The 25940-nt window shown below is 39.2% G+C and overlaps 1 protein-coding gene across 1 annotated transcript in view; it reads right to left on the minus strand.

Annotated features, from left to right (window-relative positions):
- Positions 1-25224, minus strand: part of pacrg (parkin coregulated) — a 160537-nt gene extending 135313 nt beyond the window's left edge. Inside the window, exons 1-2 of the mRNA XM_004082184.3 lie at positions 25008-25224; positions 818-952 (exon numbers count right to left, since the gene is read on the minus strand). Of these exons, the coding sequence (XP_004082232.1) occupies positions 818-952; positions 25008-25079 (207 nt within the window). The 5' untranslated portion in view covers positions 25080-25224. The remainder of the gene's footprint in view (positions 1-817; positions 953-25007) is intronic.
- Positions 25225-25940: the final 716 nt, after the last annotated feature.

Genomic DNA, 25940 nt, shown 5'->3' on the forward strand with positions numbered 1-25940 from the left:
GAAACGTAGAAAAAGGGACAGTAGAAGACCTTTACCACCTGCCACCACACACACTACACTCACTATACATAAAATATTCCTCAAGTATCTTTTTAAATAACAGTTTATTTGAACAACTTTTTAGAACTTCCTGTTGGGAATTCCAAACGGATACCTTGACAAAAAGCAGTTAGCACACTTAATCATCTTTTTTCAAAAGTGTCCTCCCTGTAAATTAGTCTTCAGCTCTGTACCCCTTACCTCAGCAACACAATACAAAGAAAATTCAAAAGTGCTTTACTGTGCAGAGAAGTAAAAGGCTTGGGTACCATTTGAAAATATATTTAGATAAATAAGATGATAAACTATAAAAAAGAAAATACTGGCAAAAAATAACCACAGAAAACAAATTGATATTTAGTTAAGAAATAAATCTGTAAAAACATTAAAAACACAAAAAATTAAACATCAACAGCAACGTGACTAACTCCTAACACTGTAAGAAAAAAAACGTGGTAGGTAAGTTTCTTTTTATAAAAATAATCTAATAAAACAAATATACTTCTAACAAAGACCTATGAAGAAAGAAACCATGTTTTTGAAAACTAAATTGTCAACTGAAGCGAAAGCTTGTTTTATTATTTTTTTGGGGGGGGAAATTGTGTTGAATTTCCATTTTTAAGTATCAATATAAACAATTTAATTATTTTATGTTCTGGAACTACTTCTATAGATAGTTTAGTACCTTTCCAAAACCATGGTAAAATGCAAACTTTGATTTAAAGTTTTGATTTTCAAACTGTGAAGAAATGTCTGGGCTTGTGAGATCTTACCCTACCTGCCACTTGATGGAGTTCGGTCTTCCTCCGTAATCCAAAGCGATAGGAAGGTCTCTCCGATCGTAGTGTTTCCTAAAGGCCGTTGGCCTGTAAGCCTGCTCTTGAAAAACATCTGTTTTTGCAGGGGGCTCCACCTGGTCCCACACAATGAAAACAAAAATGTTAATTAGGAGAAAGGAGCAAAGCAGAAGAGCAACAAGAAAGGGCTTCAGAAAAATAACCATTTTCTCCTGCAAGAATAAATTTGCTCCTGCTGCTTTTTAGAAATTATTCAGGCAGAAACATGTGGTTCTCTGAGGAAATGTGAAACACTGAGGGCACAGTTGTGTGTATTTGTGTGTTGGCCAGAGGCTCTGTACCCTGAGCTGTTGTTGTATTAATCTTTTTGCTGTTACTTTTGCCAGATCATTGATGTTTTTCTGAAATTTGGTGGAAGCTATTATTGATGGTGATGAGAACGGGAAGGCTAATCATGTTACAAATGTTAAAAATAAAACATACAATTTAAAATTTAAACTTGTGGCCCACAGAGCTACGGGACCCCACCCTCACCACCCATCCCCAACCCGCCTTCACTGGCTGAGCGGCTGCTAAATAAATGCCCCTCACTTTTTATTTTCAAAATGACAGCTTTTCTCTTGGTTTTATCTCCATAACAACCAATTTGTGTTTTGACCACCTGGGGATGATGAACAGCATTGCCAAAAGTAAACTTATGGAGATTTTTTTATTAACCTTGCACACATTGCTAATATAATCATAACGAATGTTATGTAATTTTGTTCAGCTTGAGCCAGGCAATCATATATCAAATTTTCACATAAATCCAGTACAAAATGTGAAAGCATCAAGGGAAAACCGCTTTTGCGAGCTCGCCATGCCAGCGCCACTTAAAATCTACAACTTTTTATTCCAACATTTTTTCCTCAAGCAGCTTTTTCAATAATGCTTGAGGAGTTAAGAGGCAACACATCCCAAAAATCCCTAAGAGGAGGTTCAATTTGTAGCTGGTAATAAAGGTCAACTTTTGGGAAAATTTAAGATGCCGCCCTCTTCCCGAGGTCAAAAGTCAAGACTTAAGCTGAGAGCATGTGTGTAATATTTTGTGAAGATCGCTCAAACTAAAGTTTTCTTTTTCCCACATCGTCCAAAAATGTGAAAATCGCCGAATCGGAGATCATTCACAATACCCAAAAATCACTCTTACCAAGTATTTGGTGCAACACTAGGCTCCTGTTAAAACTCATATTTGATAAATGTGCACATACCTTTGACAAAAATATTTGGGCACTTATACAAGAATTTGACAACAGGAACAGACATGTTGCCATAACAACCTCCTCATGTTGGCATCAAACTTGGTAGACATTAAAAAGAATTCATGATTTCTTTTGTCTGTTGTACACAGATTTAGAAAACAAATTTAGCAACATTTTGCTTTGGTAAATGTTTTAAATAACCACCAACTAATGATGCAACGTGACTGCAACAAAGTTCGGGTTGCTCACTGTAAGCCGGTGTCGGCGTGATGAAGCCTAAAGGAACAAGAGGAGAAAAGAAATTATCACAGCAACCCCCTAGTGGCTCTCAGTGAGCACTCCCTGCATTTAAACAGTCCTAATGCACCATGGGATTGCAGTGCAGTCATTTCAAATGAATCCTTTTGGAGCATTTGTTTACCATGCAGGGGAATACTAAATATTATTATGCTGAATTAATAGGCGCAGGTTTGCATACCTGCAGGAGAAAGACAAACGAGACAAAATGTCCATGACTAACAAAGCATGTAACGTGCAGAAAAAAAGGCTTTTAGCTGTGTCAGCTACTCTAGCAGGCTTTAAGAGACAACAAAAGCTGCTTTTCTTTTTGTCTAATTTTAATTACAGAGCCATTTTTAATTATTATAACTTTGTTTAGTCTGGCTTTAAAAAGATATTCCTTTCACTCTCTTTAATTAAAATGTAATTGCTTGAAATGTTTAAACTCAGAATGCATGGGACAGCCTTTTCAGTATCAGTTCATCATCTAGTCACAATAATCCAGGAAGCTTCTTTTTTTTTATTTTTCTTCTTTTATGACTTTTCCAGCTTTTCACTTTAACCGTGTTCATTCCCGTCACAGCAGGGTGTGTTTTGCATCCCTTGCTGTGGAAGCAGGAAGCTTATAGGTTTGCTGGATCAGTGCTGCTTCAGCCTGCAGAAGCAAAAAAAAAGAGAGGAAAAAAAGCCCTAATATCCAGCTAGCTACGTCGGCAGTGAAGCCACACTGCATATGCAGCTAAAAATAGCATCAACTGGGCAGGGAGGGGAGAGGGAGCTCCAACTGCATTGACTGGCTGAGCAGCTTTTCTGGTCAGGAATGATGACACTGCAGTTCAGCAGCCTGTGCTCATAGGTGTGGAAGTGTTTGAAGCATCAGAGCCACATCGCTGCTTTTTCTCTGGTTATCGGCACTGACAGGCAACGCACACCAGCAATCATTTACTTTTATACCCAGCTGCATTGTTTATGAAGCTTCTGGAGACATATAGAATGAAAGCCATGGCTTTTCGGATAATCTGTGATGTCACCAAAAGGATTCTACAACTTTAAATCAAAGCCTGAAATGGGATGAGTTTATTGACTTGAGTTGACCTCCTCATTTATATTCCAAAAAGGGTCAGTTGGGCGGCACATGGTAAAAGTAGAGTTCAGTTCAGTCCACCCACCTGCCAATCAAATATACTTGCCCTCTAACAATGCAGAAAATCTGAGCAGTAACAGACAAAAACAATTAGGGATGTAGAAGATAAAGATACGTTTGAAAAAATCGATCTAGCACTGGCAGCAACAGTATCAGTTGAAAACCAGTTTCAAACAAGATTATGTCGATAAAAAGGTATGAAATCGAACGGGAAGTAAAAATAATCGGTTTCTGTCAAACTTAGTTTCTGTTCCTGTTTTGTCTCTACTCTCTTTGCCTTTTTATGTACTTGAGATGCAAACAAAAAGACGTCCATTCACCAGCTAGCCTCTACCAATGTAAGCCAAATGAAGGTGAACCACCGTGAGGAATGTGTGTGTGGATGTTCGGGTTGGATGGCACTAAACATCTGATAACCTTTTTTATTTTTCACTGCACCACAATTACTGCCTTCATAAATAAAAATGACACTTTTTTAACCGCAAAGCACGAAACAGACAAAAAGACCCAAAATGCCATGTTTTAATGTTGAAGCTGGTCCTTTAGACATTTTACTTTTGTTGCTTAAAATAAAAAGCACCAGCTATTTCTCTGTTGAAAGGCATTTGGTTTTACATAACTATTATGTATCTAGACTGTGTTCATTTTAGGAACTGGACTGTATAATATCGCCACAAGCTTGAATCTTAAGCATCGACGTGTGGACCATGTATTGAGATGTGTATTCAATCATGTTCGAGGTAAAGATATACACACCCAAAATCAACTGATTGAAAAAAAATAAAAAAAAAAGTTCTAAAATTATTTGTGTGAATTTAGACTTTCTAATAGAAGAGTTGATGGAAAGAGGCTTCTTTCTTTCCTGCCTCCAGTGGCCTTTAAAGGAACTGCAACATGTGGTCCCTCTGAGTTTGCATCAAATTTTGAACAATTGGGACTCACTGTTAAGCAACTTAAAGAGAAATGAAATATTTTAACGCAGTATTGACTCTTACTTCCTGATTATGATAAACTGAGTTTATGTAATGAGTAAATTTACTGAAACGTTTTGACAGAAGCTGTATTTTTTTAAAGGAATTTGTCAAAAGAAAACAATGACCCTTAGTCAAAAAACGTTTTTTTTTTCAAGAAACATGTTTCAAAAATGTTTTTTTTAGAAACTCAGATTTTATCCAATAGGGAAAAGTCATAGTGAAAGATTATGTTTCTCGTCTGTAGTCCGCTAACCTGTTAAGGCCTCAATAAATCCAAACAAAAAAGGTCTAAAAAATTTGAACAAGTCCCGTCATTATTAAAAGCTATACCATCAACCTAAAGTATGACAGAAGGTAAAGATTGGTGCTAGAAAGTCCTTCTAAGTGCATGATTTATGGGACTCTGGTTCACACATCAGACACATAAGGCAGAAGTGGTCAGATGAGCTCAAGGCTGTCATTTCTTCCCTTCATCTTCACTCTGCCTCCAGATCTGTTTCCTCTCTCATGCTTTGTCCACTTCAACTCTATCCACCTTAAACCTGGCCGCTGCAGGAGGAGGCAACACACAAACCTGCAATCATACATGTGGACTTTCACTCACAGGCCACACATGCTGGTCTCCCATGGGCAAGCCCCTGCAGAGGTGATTGAACACCGGCTGGGCCCTGTGCTCCTGCCATTTATAAAAGTGTCACCATGAGAAACAGAGATGCTCCTTCTAACCTTATTAGTATGGCACTTCCATGGCTCTGCTGTCTGATGTTGACACACACAGCAGAATAGAGTAGTCAAAAAGCACAGGGGAAAGCACAAGGGAAGCAATCAAAAGGGATGCAGAGCCATGAGTAGAGCAAGAGGAAAAGCAGTGAGAGACAAAAAAAAGCAGAAAAGAACTTAAATGGGGAAAAAGAGAAGATACATCTAATGGAGAATAACAACAAAAAAGATTGCAGATGTGAAGAAATATTAAAACTACTGGTGTTTTTGGTCTATTTTCAAGCATAAACCAGAAAATTTAAAGACTCACTCAGATGAAAATCGTGTTTTTGGTGTTTATGACATGTTCTTGTGGCATTACTCTGATAATGGAGGACATACAGTGTGTAAAAAGAAACAAAGCTTAAAACAGCATTTCCGAGTGATTCTTTATTTAAATTGGAACAAATCAGGAGTAGACAAAAAAGATTCCACTTGAAAAATACGCTGGATAGTCCACAAGCTCCCCGCTATGCTCCATTCAGATGCGTCCACATGTAGACGACTAGATCCATGTATGTCTTGGTTTCCCTCATCTGAGCTGGAATCTGGATCAAAACTGTACGTCTGAAAAGCTCCAATACCGCTCGCCAGTTTTGTTGCTTTGGTAATGTTAGGTTGGGGCCGCGAGGGGCTGTAAGCTAACGAGAGAAGTTGTGAACAAAGAGCTCTGGGTTATGAATGAAGAATAGAGGGGGTGGGGGTTGCTCTGCGCTTATGCCCATGCCCACAACTAAGAAGATAAATTTCTAATGAGCTGCTGCCTCTCTACAGAAACTATGTCCTAAAAAACAAAGACTGGATAATCAATAATTAATTAAAAGACTACTGGGAACGCCATTACAAGAGATCAAAAGACGATGGGAGAGAGACTTTGAAGGAAGTGATTGAAACAAGCTCCTTTATTCTAATTGGTCCAGCTCTTTGCTTCCACACCCTATACCAAAAAAAAATACCTCTGCTGATTTTCCATTAGCATTTTCATTTCTTGAACTTTTCCATATTTATCTTCATCCTTAGCCCCGACCCTCCTTGCAGGGGATCACTTTGCTGTGTTGCATTTGTTCAGGGACAAAGGTGCCACTGCACATTGCTGCATTGCATCACCTGTTTACTGAGGCAGCAAAACAAAAGCAAAAGAAGTGGCCACCTGCCTGCTTCCCTGGCTGGCTCTGCATTTCACCTCTATTATTGGTTTTAAATGTTATTGAAATCTAGCTCCAGACACGAGGCCACTTTCCAGAGGATGGAAAAGAAAAGCAGAGACTCCACTGATAAGGTCAGCTTGCACATCAGTGCCACAGGCATCACAGCAAGCTTTTTTTCCCCCGAAATTGATCCAAGACTAAAAAAAACAGATGATGATGGGGGAATTTCAGTCTTTTGGAGCCATTTTTATTTTCAAATGAATCATCTGTCAAACGTATATCCTTTTTGTTCCCTCTGCAGGCAAAATACATACCAATAAAATACAGATTTAAAAACACCAGAGGATAAATCTGCAATATTTGGGCAGGAATTTATTATTTTTTCATCAGCAAAAAGCACAACGTGTCTCCCAGTGATTTCTATTAACAAACAAGGTCATAAAAAAAACAAATGAGTGAAGAGCCCTCCCTGGACAAGAAAACCTCAGACTGATATAAGACAACAAAGTCTTTTGTTTCGAGCTAACAGGACTGTTGAAAGCTTTTGAACCAAGCGGATCATGCACACAGGCACAAAGGTAAGCTATGTTTGTAATGAAAAACGACGACACCTCTACGTAAAGATAAAACAACGCAGCCCATGTCACTACAAAGATATCAGGATGAAACGGGTGACAGCCACCTACAACTGAACATTGTGCAAAAAGGATAACTTTAAAGGGAAACTTCAAAAAGTAGAGCAAGCTCCGAGGGGCACCCCGCTGTTGTCTGTCTTCTCTTGTTTAACCCTATGACTTAAAACAACTGCGTGCATGTGGGGGGGGGGGGGGGGGGGGCATTAACAGGATGTGAAAGAAAGAGTTTGAGGTGGGAGGGTGAGAGGGGGTGGGGGGTTAGAAATGAAAGAGGAAAAAAGAAGAGAAGGAGAACGCCCCGAGTATTTTCCATCTTCTCCGTGTGGCCCACTTATCAGCCAGGCAGCAGGGCAGCCTTGTGCTTACAGAGCCCTACTGGCTGATTCATATCGCCAAAGCACAGTTCAGATGATGGCACGCAGTGAATCAGCCTGCTTGGCAAACGAGGGAAATATTCACTCATGCTACGTGCTAACTGAATGCCAAACCAGAAAGAACGAGGGGGAAAAAACTTCCAAACGTAAATTCTCTTCACAGAAAGTCAAGGTAAACCCCAGATAATTTACTTTGCATGTTTACATTGATTAAGCAAAAGAAAAATTAAAAATACACACAAAGCATGTATCCCAGTTATTTCACGGTGGCCTCACATACACATGGATTTACATCAATAAAAAAAAAGAAAAATTAATTAATTGAGTCATGTAGGTTAATTTTTGTATGCATTCCATTTGCTGGGATTACAGTGCCATGTTTGGACATATAACTGTAAACAGCAGTTTATTACTGAAATTAAAAACGACGTGTTTCTTGAATAATTCAAGCGAGAAAATCTGATTTCCATCACTTTCAATTTGAAATTAAGGAAAAGAGGCAAACAGGCCTAAAGCCAAAGTCAGGGCACGCAGCGTGGTCAGTTATGTCCCCTCGAGCGAGTATTACAGCTGTTTGGACCGGACCTGTGAGGCTGTCACTTTTAAATGGGAAAAATATTCTTCCAGCAAAAAAGCATCTTTTTTTTGTTTTTGTTTTTTTTTGCTCGCACTGTGGTACAAAACTCTTTTATAGATGAAATCCTTTTCTCTTTTCCCTGTAGACCATGAGATGCTTAATTGTTACCCATTTAAACACCTCATCAGTTGAATCTTTACTGATTTAATAAAAAAAACCACACTTGTCATTTTTAATGATTTTCTATATTCTTGCCCTCTTTTCTATTCATAAGTACAGAAAAATAATTAAATTAAAGTCCCTCTCACATAATATTGTAATCTATTGTGAAAGCGTTCTTTGTGAATTTTTAACAAAACTGTTTTTAGCCAATATCTAAAAACACACAGTTTCTGCACAGCAGCAGTAGTTCATAAGAAACCTCTGAGTTGTGGGGTGGACTGCTGGTGAGTAGTAAGCCTCTCTTCATTTCCCATCATCCATAACATTCCCCAACCAGCACAACAAAAATGGCGAGCGTTATTGGAGCTACCCAGCAGTACAATTTTGAGCCAGACGCCAAGTTGAATAATGAAATTCTCAGAAATGCAATTTTAATCTTAATTTTCCTTATATACATCTTCCAAGAGGAAAATGTAACAAGAACACGTTAAAACACCAAAAACACGTTTTTCATTGGAGTTGACCTTCAGATGATATGTTAATCAACAGTTGAGATGGTTAAAGAGACACAAAGAACAGCAGAACATGCTAGATTCTAAGGTTTGACTACATACATAACACTTTGAATGTCAAAGTGGCAAATGGAAAGTTAAGCATCTGTCACTGCGCATGAGCATTTGGCTGAAATCAAAGGTAGATGAGCTCCTTCAAAAGACAGGCAAAGCGGTGTCTGAGGCCAGACATGCTCTGGTGTGCTCTGCAGATAAGGGGCAAGAGGTTATCCTCCTTTTCTCCCCTCGCTCTTTGTTCTTCTCTGTCTTAAGGGAGTGAGAGGGGAAAGAGAAAGTAAAAAAGGAATACAGAGTAGTATAGGTTATATAAAGACACAGACAGGAAGGGAAAGCAGGTAATAACATCATTCCTGACTGGGTTCCCTGTCCCTTTTTTTCCCAAAACATGCAGTATTGATCAAACACTCCTTAGTGAATTTTGTTTCCAGAAGCATAATGAGCTGCGGAGACTGGAGCAGACGGGTGTCAGGCACAGATGTGGATCATTTCTGACAGTATGAGAGTAGTTTTGCCTTCCAGTCCTCCCCTTTCCCAGCCATCTCCAGCATGCTGCAGAGCTTTTTGCCTCCAGCATCCCTTCAACTGGGAGCACAGCGATGGATACATAGCAAGAGCTAAGCAGCAAAGTAGTCCTTGGTGGAAAATTATCTCAAAGGGTTGCCGGTATACTGTCTTGGCGCTGGGGAACGAGCCCCACACCCCAGAGCATCGTCTATGAAGTCTGCTGCTGTGCATTTTAAATTGCATTTGGTGTACAAGAGGGGGAATGTTCATGTTAATGCTGCCGTTTTGTTAAAATACTATCTCTATTTTCTTTAGAAAAGTAAAAGTGTCAATATTTACAAGCGCAAATACATTATAACCCAACACGTTCTTGTAAACACCATTACGAGATCAAAATCGCAGTGGATCAATAACACATGGTGGCTTTTGTCATTTTTCCTTCAGGGATTACATGCATATAGAACATTTTGGTCTCAAAGCCTGACAGCAAAATTGGAAAGGTCAGGCCAATGTTATTGCACTGATGGTGACTTTGAAGGATTTTCAAAGTAAAGGGTGGCGAGAGAGAAAAAATGCTGCCATTTGGCATTACCGGATTGGAACAACTGAGTTTGTCGGATAAATTGATTTTTCTTCCAGTGGTTCCCATTGTGTTGATGCAGGCAGTATGTGAGCTGCCACATGCGACCCTGTGGTCAAGTGTATAATGTAAGCCAGCGGTGGGCCGTCAGGTCCTGCAAGGTGGCCTAAACTCATTTCAAAAAGTCAATTTAATTGTTTTTTTTTCCAATAAAGGAATATGTTGAGCTTTTTAAACCTATTAAAGAATATTCTTTATAGTCATTTTACATCCACCTGGTTCAGCTCCAGACAATAGAGTTTTTATCCAATCTTATTTTAGCTTGCTTGTGTCATCAGGTTCTATGAAATCTGCCTGAGGCCTGCAGATTCAACAAAACGAGGCTGGTGTACGCAGTAAACAGCAGAGACAGACAGCTGTAATGGCCAATAATACATCCAATCTGTGACACCAAGGCCAGCTGGAAGGCTTTACACGTAATGCAGCATCTGTGATTGGATGAAAACTTTAAAATGGTTCAGGGGCAAAGTGTGAGAATGGCATAGCTTTATGCTCTAGCCGGTTTATTCATGACTAACCCTTTGCCCCAGTCTATACAATTTGTGGCACTATTGCACAAAATGCGTTTTGACCCTTCACGCTATTGCCCAACTATGTGGCCACAAGGGGGCTCAAGTCTGGGTCACCCTGTGCCGGTCCCCAGCCTGGATAATTATAAAGTGTTAGGCCAGAAAAGGTATCTGGCGTAAAAATCTCTGCCAAACCACTTGGGCAAATCAGTGAAAGCTGATTCACTGTGGCGACCCCTTACGGGATCCTTAGATTCATCCGTGGCAAACTTGGTGCTTTTATCACAAAATGCCAGATTACTTTAATAATCCGTTCCACTAATGACTTGTTTTTGGCATTGGAGCATGCAAAAAAGAAGAACAAAATCAAACTGTTGGTGAGAAATTAGCCGCTAATGGCAACACAAACTGATAAATCTGATAGAAGGGAAACGCACAGATAAACTATTGGTAACTCATGAAGAAAGGAGGGTGTGTTTTATTTTTTAAAAACAAAGCCTTTATGATGATTTTGATTGTTTCACGTGGCTTTAATGTTGCAATGACATTTCACTGGAGGACAAGCAGTGAGCAAAAGTGCTCTTTCATTTAGTAAAGCTTTGAGTTGTTGGAATTTTTTGTTAGTAGACAGTGGGCTAGTGGTAGTGTCTGCTTTAGGACTGTACGGTTTTATGTTCAAATCCACAGTCAAGTCAAACCAAAGACTAAAAATGGGACCAAATGCCTCCCTGCTTTGACACTTAGCATTAAGTGGTTGGATTGGGGGGGTTAAACCACTAAATAATCGGCTGTGTCTGCTGCTCACCGCTCCCCCAGGGGATGGGCGAAATGTGGAGGACACATTTCACACACCAAGGTGAGTGACAACTAATGGGACTTTGACTTTACCTTTATTTTGTTTGGCTTTCAGTGTTAATTAAATGTTTTGACTTTGCATGCAGAAGTGAGGATGCAGTGTCACTCAGCCATTTAAATTAAGTTTCACAGACTATCGACTGTGCCACAAATGGGGTTTATTTCATCATAATGTGTGTTTTGACTTTCCTCCATTGCGACTGTATAAATTCTTGCGCCTTGATTTTATGAGGTGTATTATCATAGATCTAACAACAATGATGAGGCTCTAAATGTGTGGCTTGTCACAAATGTAGGCCATTCACTGTCATATTGGAACATAGAGAATTCTGGCAAGCATTTGTCAAAATGATCACCGACACTAGTGAAGAACCAGCTAACTTGTTGTAATCTTAACTCGTTAACATTGAAGATGTCACCAGTGACACCTAAATAACACACACTTTGAACAACCGTAATCGTTCGCATTCGACGTAAATCAGCTGCAGAGAAAAGCAGCTTTTCATATCAACTTTCCACCGGGATGGGTAAAGGCGCAAAGCTGCTTTTCTTTGCAACAGCATCAGCTCATTAACGTTGATTGCATAAGCTCTTCCCCACTGTAGGCTGTTAATGAATATCCCAATGAATATCAGCACTAGGCTGCTTTTCTGTGCTTCACAATCTGCTGGAATTACGAGAATTGTGTCAATGGTTGAAGAGTTACGGTAGTCTAAAGAATGGAGTGAAAGCTTCAGCATTCAAAGGTTGAAGGCACTTCAACAGGGTTTGATTTAGACATAGACTTTTATTTAACATAGTATGATGCACACTACTCACAAACTAAAATATGGGAATATAGACCAACACACAAATAACTTTAAAAAATCCTAAGTGACTGTAAGAAAAGTCCTATAAATGTTAGGGGTGTAACAATATACGTAGTTGAACCGAACCATTTTGGTACATTAGTTTCGGTTCGGTTCACTTCTGTACTGTTTCGGTACATTTTTTCTTTTTTTACCGCACTTGCATTGTAACGACACAGCTGCTTTGTCACTCGTAGGGAGGAAACGAGAGCCGAGCTGCTAATTAGCTAGCTGCGTTGACTGTCCTTGTCCCATACTCCACATGCCCTCTAACAGTCTCAAAGAGAGAGTGGCTATAGGCGGGGCTTAACTCCCAGGTCGCCACAGTTTTAACTTTGCGCCGAAGCGGGAGTAATGTTGGCCGTGAGTTTCCTCCGAGGCGCTATTAGGTGACGGACAGTAAGCATGTCAACATGTGGCTAATGCAGACACGAGGCCCCATCTCCTTACGCTCCCCTGTGTGGGAACACTTTGGCTTTGTTGTCAGCATCCATGAAAGGAAAAGACAGTTGGATAAGTCAAATGCTGTGTGTTGAGATTGTTACACAAAGATAACGTATGCCACAGTAACACATCCAATCTGTTACAAACTTAAAACGGCATCACCCGACTTGTAACAATCGAGTCTGCAAGAAAAAAATTGTGCAAGTTAAAAGGGTTTTTTTCAGGCCAGTGTTAATTTTCCAAAGTTTTTGGTTCCTGGGAGCTAATAGTTTTTCTTATTTTAGTAAGCAAATCACCTACATAGGTCAATTTCATTTATTGTTATGTAAAACCAATAAATGCAATTTGCAAGTAATTTTTTTTCTGCCTTAGTTTTTTGTACTGAAAAATACCGAAAATAGATTGATAGAAAACTGTATTAATCTCCGAAGGGAGAAATTCAAGTGTGCGGCAGCAAAACACACACAATAAATAACAATAAAATAATAGTTCATAAAATAGCAGCTCATATCAGGCAGATTTGTTAAACAGCATACCGAACCGAAATGTACTGAACCGAGCCCTATGAAATTCTGAATTAAACCGAATTGAGATTTTAGCGTATACCCCTAATAAATGTACTAAGTTAAATGTTTTTATGTCCCTTTTTTATCATTACCAATGCATCCCATTGGGAACACGGTGTGTAAAGCTGGTATGAGAGACACTGGCCTTGAAAACTGTACAGCATGTGCTGAAACCTGATAAGTGGGGACATCAACTTTTCACACTTGTTTCTCATGTCCTAAGAATAGGCTGTAACCACCCTCAACCCCTACTCTGCTCTTCAAAAAAAAATCAACTCACATTACCTGTTTTGTGTATCTGTAGAAGGATTTTATTGGACCTCCTAATTTAATTTGATATTCTTTTTGCTTACAGATTTGCTCCATGCTTACAGATTTGCTCCATGCAGAAGTATTCCTCTGTGAATTTTCAGATTTCTTCCATCCATACAGATGTTTCAAAAGTAACAGCATTGATTTTAATTGTTAAAGGCTGAGCTCAAGTCAGCCCGAAATTACATTACAGGTTCGTTCCTAAAGAAAAAAAGATGACTACAGTATCATATTTTGCCACACAGCTATCTCCAGCAAGTCTTTGGACAATTTAAGTCATTTAAATTTGATTTTCGACAGTAAAAACGTGTTAACAAACACTCCAGCCTAAAAGGTGAAACTATTGCCAGCCGCAATGTCACAGCTTGTTACTAGGTAAATTGGCCAAAGTACTGTGTACTTCCTTTTGAATTCAGAAGGACATTGTTCAAAGAAAAAAAGACGGTCTAGATGTCCTCTGCCTTGGTTGTCACAAGACACAGGGCTAATTAAGTCTAGAGCAGAAAATAGAGGCCCTGCTAGGAGCAATAAACATTTTCTATTAAAAGCTACCTAATTAGAATGCAGCCAACAAGGACTTGGAGAAAAGTACCACAAACGCACACCCCAATTTAATTGTCAACTGAACTCATGGGGAGAAAATGTGATGGACAAAATTAGCCAACACCTCTTCTGAGGTTATAATGAAAAGCCCTTTCCCAAAAGTGAGTATTGCTGCTGGGTGATGTTGTTTTCAGCTCATAAAAATGTATCTATAAGTTGAATTTTTTAAAGGGTCAAGGCAAAATAAAAAAAATAGATTTTAGAAAACAGTCTTATGCCTTAGTCACAACTGCGCTGTCAAGGTCATAGACCACTCAGTGAGCTATTTTTCCAAGTAAAATACTCACTGTTTTGAGCATAAAAAATTGTGCTCAAAATATTTTTGCACTTGAAACAGAAAAATGCACTTGAAACTCAAAACATTGTCAAATGAAACAATGTTTGCTCTTGAAACTGAAAAGTACGTATAATTTAAAAAAAAAAATCACCTGCGAGAAATTCAGTCTCTTGTGCACTCGAAACAAAAGTAGGGCACCGCATTCCAAATGTGCCATCAAAGCCAGCTAATCACAGACACGGACATGAAGGTTGATGTTGATTGGTCAGAAATTCTTCCAATCGCACACAAACCTGTTTACCTGTTTATGCACATTTTTTTTCTAAGGGCATGCAGCGGGCAACAAGAAACGTCTGAATTCCTTCCTTACTGCCTAACTCCTAAAAAAATGTAGTGCGGGGCGACTTGGTGCCCTGGATTTTAAGGCAAATCAAACGCTGTACTCTTTTTTTCTTTTAGGTATGATATCACAAGAAGATGGCGGCGCATGTACTCGCAGCGGCTCAGGGTTCCCTGCTTTTGTTTGTTTTTTTCATCTTTTTGTTGGTGCTGCAGACACTGGAAACCTTTATTCAGAACAGCAGTACGGAATTAGTTCAAATCGGTAGGAAATGTCAGTTTAATGCTTCCTCTAAGCCGGACTTTTTATCACCCGAGATCCAACGGACTATCACGGCCTTCACCATACCCCCCTGCGGCCAAGGAGACGGAGGAGACACCATAAACAAAAGCGAGGGAAGAGAAGCGGAGCACGCGCTAGGCTACATGCTAACCCACACTGACCAGCTCTCCCTAGTTTCTTCCTCTCTAACGTAAGGAGGATGGACAGCTGTGTGGCCATCATAACAGAAACCTGGCTGGATAGTAACACTCCTAACGCCGTGGTGGAGCTAGCAGGCCGCTCTTTGTTCCAAGTTGACCGCAGTCCCAGCCTCTCGTCCTGCAGCTTCATCAAGTGAGCTCCACTCTGAGGAGGATTGACACCAGCGAAGTTGCAGGACCAGATAAGGTTTCAGTCTGGGTTCTGAAGCTATGTCCGCACCAGCTGGCTGGAGTTTTTCTGAACATCTTCAATCGGTCCCTGCAGCTCACCTCAGTTCCTGTGTGCCTCAAGTCCTCCATTATTGTGCCGATGCCAAAAAAGTCATCGGTCTCGTACCTCAATGATTACTGGCCAGTCGCTCTGACACCGGTGATCATGAAGTGCTTCGAGAGGATCATCCTGAGCCACATCCAGGACATCATCCCGGCTACTCCAGACAGTCGTCAGTTTGCTTACAGGGAGAACCGATCGACAGAGGATGCGGTCTCACTAGCCATGCATGCTGCCCTGTCCCACCTGGAGTATACTGACACCTATGTCAGGATGCTGTTTGTAGACTTCAGTTCAGCCTTCAACACTGTGATCACGGACAAGCTGACACTGAAGCTTCACAACCTGGGACTGCGTGCCTCTCTGTGCCTCTGGATCAGGGACTTTCTCACCAACAGGCCCCAAGTGGTGAGAATCGGGGACTCAACATCATCCACACTGATCCTGAGCACAGGAACACCACAGGGGTGTGTCCTCAGCCCGGCCCTCTTCACTCTGTTGTAACCCATGACTGCTCTGCCATTCATCAAACAAACTATTTTAAAGTTTGCCAATGACACCACCAACAAGAGGATGGTGTGCTGACAACAACCTCATCCTGAACACCTCCAAGACCAAAGAGGTCATTGCGGATTTCAGAAGGTCTAAGAAGGTGCTATCCTCAGTCATGGTGAGGAGGTGGAGGACCACATCAAGTTCCTGGGGATCCACATCACATCTGACCTCACCTGGTCGCTGCACACATCCCACCTGGTGAAGAAGGCTCAACAGAGACTCTTCTTCCTCAGGAAGCTTTAAAGGACTGGACTCTCATCTCAAATTCTGGGGAACTTCTACAGAGCAACCATAGAAAGCATCCTCTGTCTGTGTGCTACGGTGTGGTACAGGAGCTGCCCCGCTCAAGACAGGAAGGACTTGGCCCGGGTGGTGAAAACCGCACAGGAGATTGTGGGAGGACCTCTCCCTCAACTCGACTCAGTGTACGACAGCCGGGTCCGACGGAGGGCCAACGGAGGTATAGCTGCAGACCCCAACCACCCAGGACATCAACTGTTTGTACCTCTTCCCTCTGGAAAGAGGTACGGAGCATCAGAACCCACACGAGCAGACTGAGAAACAGCTTCTTCCCCAGAGGTGTGAGGTCCATCCACCCCCAATGCCCCATCACACAATTGTGTCAACAACACTCCCCCCCTCACCAGAACTTAACATAACTAATCCCCTGTCACTACACAGCTGACAAAGCTCTGGCTGCACTTTAAATCAAGTACGCAATATTCATGTCATGTGTGCAATATTCATTCTATATGTGGAATATCCACTCATATGTACAATATTCATCCCGTTCTACTGTACAGTCTTATGTATTAGTTTATTTGTATTTTCAATATTGTTGGAAAAGAGCGGCTGGAAAAAATGTCATTGTGCACCAGTGACGTGCGGTGAGGTTAATGGCTGGTGAGGCACTGACGTCATCAGTCAGATTTACAAACATATGAACCATGAGTATAAATAACTGAGTAGCTTATTCACCATTTGATTGACAACAGTTAAAGTTTTGTTTAAAATATAATTTCAACATGTTTTTTTTCATATACAAACTGCAGCATAGAAAAAAGCACAAACGTTATTATCGTCTTACCTTTAGTTGTAAATAAAGTCCATACGCCGCTCCTTCTGAAGAAAATGAGTTGCCGCTTCCTATCACTTCTTCTAGTATTTTTTAGCGTCATAATCTCAGGGCTCACCGGCGCCCCCTAACATGAGGCACGAGAACTGCAACATGAGGCACGAGAACTGCTGGCCTCACCCAGCGGCTTTTTCGCCGTCGTTTAGCGCTCAGCACAAGAAACACGTCCCTCACATACAGTTATTTATAAAAACAAGCACTGTGCATCATATACATCTGCTAAATTATTTAAACTCAGCTCATATAGTACAAGTGATTGAACCGACATACAGAGAGACAGCAGTACCGTCTGACTGCATAGGTATTGCGCAATCCAAGGTGAGGCTCAGCGGGCTGGTGCCTCATCGCACGTCACTTAGTATCTGAACGGCAAATGCGGAAATTCAGCGATTTTGAAAAGAAAAAACACCCAAAAATGGTACATTTAAATGGAAAATGACCGCAAAGCACAACTTACTGATTAAATATAATAATTGAATTTATTTGTTCTCTTTTCTTCCCATAATGACAGGTGAGGCTGTGCCTCACCTGCCTCTCCTGACTGCACGTCACTGTTGTGCACTGCATAATAACAATAAAAGATTCTGATTCTGATTCTAATCACCAATATACCAAAGCTGAAACTTAATACATATGCACTTTTTATAAAGACCATTTATGAATCCAATGTGTTTTGAAGATGAAAACTCTGATGTTTTAAATAATTTATTTATTTATTTTTGAAGAAAGATCGTTCTAACGCAATCCATTGTGGTCTATATTTTCCAGTGTTGTGAGCTTTGATGCAATCTAGCTTTTGACTGAGACTTGGCGGAGGCAGTATATGGTGCATTAAGTAGTGAGTAGAGAAGGAATTCATACCCAACCCTAAACAACAAATAAGGGTAAGTAAGGGTAAAGTAGGTAAGACACAGATGTATGGATGTTACTAAAATCCTGTGCACTGCGCAAGAGGTCCGTTAGTGCTGTTCATGAGATAAGTGCATGTTAGAAGTGTTGCCATCCCATAGACACTTGTGTAACACATGCACATCCCCGTTCGTGCGGCAGTTGTGCGCTGCCAGTAAAAACGGCACCAACACCCATACGTGATGAGTGCATGTAACTTACAATTATCCTTATGAATATTTCAAGTTATACCATGGTCCGGTTGAATACTCGATTCTGATTGGCTGCTGGGTATGCGTTAAAACCTGATAACCGCACGGTGAAAAAAGAGGTTCCGGTCGGCTAGCTTAAATGATTTGTATCACTGCGCCGGCTTCTGTAAAACAACCTTTTGCTTCATCATCTGGGCAAAAACAAGCGGTAAGCGATTAACTTTCCCTCTGAATTGATGCTTTATTCAACCCATCGGGACGATCAGCATATATATATCGCCGAATCTTAACTGCAGCGGTGGTGCTGCGCGACGCGGACTATATGTTACGTGATGCGGCGCGATGCGCCGCATCACGTAACAAATAGTACGCTGTTTATGAGAAAAGTGATACAAATCGAAAAAAAAAAACAAGAATTAAGGACTAAAACCTGGTTAATATGTATTGCTTTTGTAAGTGACCATGGTATAAGCGGGTTAATGGCCTTCGAAGTGTGCGGTTACTACTTTTTAACGCACTTCGCGGAAGCAACCGTCCTCCGCTTCGCGTCGGACGGTTCAGGCTTCCACGGCGTGCGTTAAAAAGTAGTAACCGCACACTTCGTCGGCCATTAACCCTTACATACCACATGCATGACAATGGTACGTTCCATTTTCAGACGTCCCTTAAGGTGGCCGTACAAGCCACATAGAACTGTTAGACACACCTGCGCTGTAAGAAACACCCTTAAGATGTGCCTGCTCCTCCCTCTGACCCTCCACGGGCCTGAACTACTCAAAGATTCTGCAGCATCCGTGTGCGAAGGCTTCAGATCCTTCTTCGGTCTGTTGATCATTGATGCACACAACAATACATTCAGAAAAGGTTTCAAAAGCCTTTAATTTTGGTCAACAGAATTCAACAAAGGATGGAACTATGAGGGTGTTTTTTAAAGGAAGCTATTGTGTCTTCTAAAGGCCTTCAGGCCATGTGCTTGATAAATACTAATGGAAATAACAGCTAACCCAAAAGGCTGATTATTTTACAGTGTCTCACTTCTTCCTTAAATAAACCAGAATACTTCCTGCAGGCTTCAAAATGTCAAAATGTGAGAAGATTAGCAGCCATGAGGGGAGGAAGGAAGAAACAAACACAGCATATCAAATTGACTTGTCTTTCTGCATGTCTCAGCCATTTTAACTAAGCTTTAACCTGTAACCATGAAGCTGGAAAATAATCATTTTGGATTCATCCTAAACCATTTCATATGCAGGACAGCTTTTCAGCAAGGTTTGTGTAGCATTTTATATTGACATTACATTTAATCAGGTAGCGCAGAAATACTAGACTCATTTAAAACTTAATCAAGAATCAATTCCAAACTGTCACCTGTTTAATTTCTTCAGATGAATTCATCTATTAGGACGGCACTCAGGGGTTAGAGCATCAAAGGCAAATAGCTATTATGAAAGCCAACGCTGCTCTGACACCATCTTGAAGGGGAAATTAAACACAAGATGAAGTTGGCAAAATACAATCTGGACTCTCGCAGTAAAAATTGTCTCGTCACGATTATATAGTTAGAGAAAATGGATTTAAATAAGAATGCCAACGTATCTTACTTAAAAAAGGTTGCATCAGCTTTTAGTCAAAGTCTTTTCACACCACAGTTTTACTCAAATATAATCCTTGTGTGGACTCAAAACAGGAAACCTTCCAACCAGATGTCATGAAAAGTCATGGTAAATGATCGCTTGAGCTTTACGGAGCAGTTAGTAGACTGCATTAATGAATCCAACCGTTCATGCAACCATCAGGCTGAAGTTCGGAGCTTTTCTCTTCTTTTTTATCTCTAGTCTGCAGATTGTCCTAAAATACACCATTCAATGAAAGCTGCGTTTTGCCTCACAAAACATGACCTTTGAAAGTCTGAGGGTTTCCACTGAAAAGGTAATGCCCTTTATATTTGTCTTTTTTTGCATATTTTACAAAAAAAGGGGGAACCTTCAGATTGCAAAACTAAACAGAAGTGGAGCTGTTTGAGAAACCCTATTTTTAAAAGAAAAAGAAAAGGACAAGACAGGAAAACTCAATGTAGTTGATCTCACTCTTTTTCACCTGCCTAAATGCATTTAATTTAGTTTTTATTTGTAAATCTCATTAAAAATGTTGTTTTCACCACCAACAAAAGCTGCTGCCCCCACTAGTTTGAGTATGAACAACCTAAAATATGCTCAAGAATTAAACCTCAGTAAACCTATATAAAACTATAATAATAAAGAAACATATTAAACCAAAACTGCTTTATAACAATGCAACTGAAAGATAACTAGCAAACAGTGTTTTTGTAATCACATCTTTTTTGGGGGGTTTCTAGTGTAATAATATTCAAACAGCCCAGGTTTCTCATCAAAAACAGGTCTTGTAGAACTGAATCAAAGGAGTTTGCAGACAGAGAGGAAGGTTATACCAGTCTCAGGGAAGCTGCTGTTGGGTTTAGAGACTCGTTTTGCTGAAAATGTGCAGTTCAGTCAATGTAAAACTGCATAATTCAGTTGCAGAAAAACCATTGTCAATGTTATCAGTCTGATCGTTTAAATGTAATTCATCTACAGAAATATTAGTGCAAAAAGTGTCATTAAACATATTGCACGCCTGTATTTTTAGAAGTTTGTTTCTGCTTCCAGCTTTTTGTGTTTCATGTCAAAAGAAAAGCAACTGGGATAAGCTAAACGTAAAAAAAACAGTTGACATAATGTGCTGTAAAACATGTCTTTTATTTTTTTGCCTTTTCGACAGCAAAAAAATTAGACTATACCAAACTTAAACAATTTGATAACTCAACAATTATTGCTTAAGGTGTAGCATCACATACTTTGTTGGATTAGTTTCTGGGATGGAAATAAAAGTAAAAGTTAGAAAATTATTTTAAAATTTTGTTTGGACCAACGAACACTGCTCGTTTAAAATCCTGAACTTTCATTCGTAAAGGAGTGAATCTCATAATTGAATCAAACCAGGTTGTACCAGTATTTTGTTTATCCTTTTGGCTTCGTTTTTTAGCCTTTACACAGATGTTTTTTTATACGGCACAAGGTAAAAACTGGAATAAGGTGGCACCATGTGGTTACAGTATTTAACCAGATTATCCAAACAGTTTCACTGTCAGACTAAAGTTAGCACAGCATTGTTTTTACCTTGTTTTATCCATTTTGAATCACTTCTGACTTTTGAAAATATTTCTCAGAGTAGTGCTTCTAAAATAATAATTATGATTATCTGCAGCAGTCAAGGACTGCTCAGACCATAATGTGTTCACAACGACGGAAAAAAAAAACTCAAAAAGGTTCAAAAAGCCCTCAAAGGAACCCGAAAAGACATGAACAGTGTGTAGTAAAACACAAAATACAAACAAAGACATAGACGGTTCTAACTGCAAAAAACATCTGTAGTGTTTCTGCTTTGTTTCATTATTATTGTGCTTACTGTCTGCACCTTTTAACCCCCCACCCCCACCCCCCCACCCCACATACTCGAAAATTCACCAAAATTTGCACATACCTAGTACCCGGTGAAAGGGAATTTTGATTAAGTGAACGAACCCCCCCCAATCCAAGATGATGACATCACATCGAGCAATACCGTAAAAAAAGATGAATGGGCTAAAAGATCCACAGGGCCAGAAAAAAATATTTCAAAATGCAGTGACGAAACCAAAACACACAGGTCAAGGATATCCAAAGAAAGTTTTGAAATTATTATGGGATGGCCAAACGACCAATGGCTTGGCAGCCATTTTGTGGCAAACTCCGAGAATTGGTGATTTTCACATTTTATCACAATATGGGAAGGGAAACTTTTGTTCCAGCGATCTTCACAAAATTTCACACACATGCTGCTATCATAAGTCTACAACGACCACAGACATTTCACTGACCTTTGACCTTTGGTGGTGGCCGCCATCTTGAATTTAAAAAAAAGCACCTTTTGTAACAGATACAAATGAAAACCCGTCCAAGAGATTTTTATCTATCGTCTTGTACCTTCTCAGGCATCAATGACAAGCTACTAAAGAAAAAATGTTGGACTTAGAAGTTGTAGATTTTGAACGGCGGGGCAGACAGGCAGCGAAGGCAGGAGGTAGCGCCTGCGGGCCAAACAACGCTGCTCGCGACTTTAATTGTATATTGTCTTTAAATCTTTTGTTTAGGACGGAGGATTTTTGCTAGACAGTTAGTTGGTTTGGCATCGGTATAATAGTTTGAAAAACAAAATTTATGAACCTTGTCAAACCATTTAATTAGTACTTTTATTTAGATTTTTCTTTTTCATGTGTAATTAAATCCCATGTCATTTTCAGATTTCTGTTTTGTCTGAAAACCACACTAAAAGTTTTGCTCCCTAGTTTCTAGTTTTTATACCACTTGTTTATTATTGTAAACTTGGGAGAAAAAAAGCTGCAGCACAAAATAAAACAGCTTTGCTTTCCTTTCTGTAACAGAAGGTGATGACCTCCCACCACAATGTAAAATCCAATTTTTTTTCTGTTTTTGAATCTTTAGGATGGATCACTGGGAGAAAAAATAAGAAAAAGGGATAAGAGTTGCAGGAGCCTGGACTATTGATCCAATTTCTATGACCACAAATAATTCAAAGCTTAATAAGCCTATGCTTCAAGTTCCCATACCCTTTCAAGACCTGGAATGGCCTTGCTGTTACCTACAAATCACAGCTGCACACAAAGCTGCCCTCTCAGGGGTGATGTGTCTGTGACCACAGGAAAGCAAGAAAAAAAAAGAGTCAAAGTTGCAAGCTCCTGGAAAATGCAACAGTTTCTGTTAAGAATTTAGCCAGCCAGCTTGCAATATTTGTGGCACAGATTCTCCAGGGAGGTTGAGAATATCAAAAGGCTGTGCAAGAGTCTTCTCTGTAAAAGCTCTGGACAGGAGATCTGTCCTTAAAAGGTAGGAGATGGTAAATGATCCCTCCAACTGTCCTTTTTTTTTTTTTTCAAGGCTCTATGCCGGATAAGAAAGAGAAAATCAGTTTATCACCCAAGCCCATGCTGGGTTGTGTACATTTAATAAGGCCTTTTTTTAATGGGAGGGGGTGGAATTCTGTATATTTTTAATCATTTCTAAAATAAGAAAATCCAATTAAACTCGTATTGAAGTACAAATGAGAAGTCAACCTTTTTAAGATAGAGAATATAAAAGGGAAGGTATAGTTTTTCTATTTTAGACTTGTTTTTTGTGGTCTTCAAAGAGCCTGTGTTCATTACTGGATCTGATGAATAACATCAGTAAAAGCTAATTCTTTACTGTAGCTTCACAATATTCTGAGCAATTAAAGAGTTTTAGGTTTTCCTGCATTCAGGAACTTTTCCTTATCCAAGTTAAATTAGGATTTGTGTTTCTGACATTCATGTCACAGAAACAGGACTCCAAAATAGAAACAGATCTCTTTAAATTGTTTTCCTTCTTCTTACTAAAACAAAATATTTTTACAGAATGAATCATTCATGTCTATGAAGTCAATAAAAACCATAATTTTAGGCGAGACAACCTATTACAGACCCTGATCTGTCTTCATCTGCGGTAAATGAAATGGGGGGGGGGGGGCTGTCTCACAGAATGAATCCATCAATTGAACTAAGTTTAAACCATACAAGCACCATAAAAATATAAATAAATAAATGTGAGAATAAAGTCAAAGCTTTACGAACACAAAGTCGAAAAATTATGAGAAAAAAACTCATAAAATCCGAGTAAAAGAGTTGATTTTTTTTTACAAAAATTAAGTTATAGTTTTATAAGAAAATTAAAAAATTTTTGAGATGATTAAAGTTAGAAATTTATAAGGCAAAAGACTGCTGACAAAAATAAAAACAAAAACAAAAACATTGAAACAATTTTGGATGAGAGACGTAGAACCCATTGTAAGTGGATACTTCAGCCAAAAGGAAGTACTAAAGCTTTTACTGAGCTACTGTAAACTTATTGTAAGTATGAAGATATTAAAAAAAAATTTGAAGGAAACCGGACTTTTTCAGAAAAGGATTCTTTACCCACAAGGATCTCTGGTGGACGACCCTGTCATTATGCCCTCAGCAGTATAGATGCAGAGGTTTGAATGCATTAAGACACATGGATTCCTATGATAAACTAAAGTCTTATGACATCACCATAAATAGGTGCATTGTTGGATTTAATTGGTACATAACGTGGATTGAGTCTCAAACAACCATTTTTAATTCTGAAAAAGCTGGCCTTTTTCCTTGTTTTTTATTTATTCATATAAATTGTGACTTTTTTCTCATTTTGTAACTTTATTCAAGTACATTATCGTCTTTTTCTTAAAATGGTATGACTTTGTTCTTATATATCTTTATTTTTTTGTTTCTTGGTATACAAGAGTCAACACATAAGGAAACAGTTTGTCAAATATCCAATAAAACAGATAAATCCTAAAATCATATATTATATAAAAATGTACACAATTTTTTAGCTAATGCCATATTAAAAAAATATTTTACTACATGCATTGATTTTTTTCATCATTCAAATTGGAAGTTTTACTGTTTTTTCATTCTTTTCTTTTTTATTTTTTCTTTACTCCTAATATCGCACGAATATAAAAAGTAAAGTTCATGTTCAAATTTAACTGTTCCATTAACTGTTGCAGTTTTCACTTTGCTTTTTATTAATTGAATTGTTCAAAGACACAAAATTTTCTTAAGCCTTTTTTTTTGACAAAAAGTTATTTTTCCTTTCACTGAAACAGGTCACAAATGACCTAAGCTATCAGTTAAACATGCAGCACCCCGATGGAGAGGGAACCCCAACAGTCGAGTCTTTGTGCTGCTTGAGCTGTGATCTGCACTCACCACTGCATTCTCCATGCTGGCTCTCACTGTGAAGGCTTCTGCTTTTAGCTCCGTCCTCTTTTTCTTCCACATTTACCCGCGGTGTGTCTTCCAAACAATGTCCACAAAATTAAAACCAAACTAAAACAAACAAAAAAGAAAACAAGGAGTAATTTAACCTGGTAAACTGCTGTCCGGCTTAGCTACTGTTGACAAGTGGTTGCTAAGCAACTGGTTGTCACAAACATGTGTCCTGTTTCTACAAAGACCAGAAAGAAAATGGTTTCTCTTTAAATAAGGTCAAGATACCTTTAAAAATATATATACTTTGCAACTTTAATGATTAGAAAATTGAAAAAAGTATTTCAAAATTAAAAGTATGTCCTTTCTTCTAAGCAAAGAAGAAAAGAAACTTTGCAGAAAGCAATTTTAGAAGAACTTTGAACTGGTCTATGAGTCTTTTAACAGCTTGATTCAACCACTGCACTGAAACCTGAAAAAAGAGAACATTTTTGTAATTTTGGTTTTATTTTATTTTTTTAGCTTTAGAGATGCGGGAGAGCCTTTCTTCTGAAAGGAGGGCGCTGTGGAGAGGTCTGGGTTAACCAAAAAAATAACTTGTTTTTTTCTTCTTCCAACTTGTTCTGTCCAACAACTGAGCAAACAGATTAGAGCTGAAGGCCTTTTGTGTTGGACAGGTTTTACTATCACAAAAAGAGGTTATATATCTTCAAAAAACCAGAGTGTACATTTGTAGAAACCCCTTTTTGTTATTTATTATTTTTTATTAATTTGTTACATTTAGTGTGTGTGGGGAGGGAGAGGGGAAGAATGTTAGGTGGGAGGTGTTAGAGAATAAAAGGAAGAGAGGTGGAGAAAGTGGGGGATACAAGCGCTGATTTAAATAAGTTATTATTTTAAGCTTTGTAACAATTATACCAGATCTGCTGAGAT

The sequence above is a fragment of the Oryzias latipes genome, chromosome 22 (assembly GCF_002234675.1).
Source record: "Oryzias latipes chromosome 22, ASM223467v1".
Lineage (NCBI taxonomy): Eukaryota > Metazoa > Chordata > Actinopteri > Beloniformes > Adrianichthyidae > Oryzias > Oryzias latipes.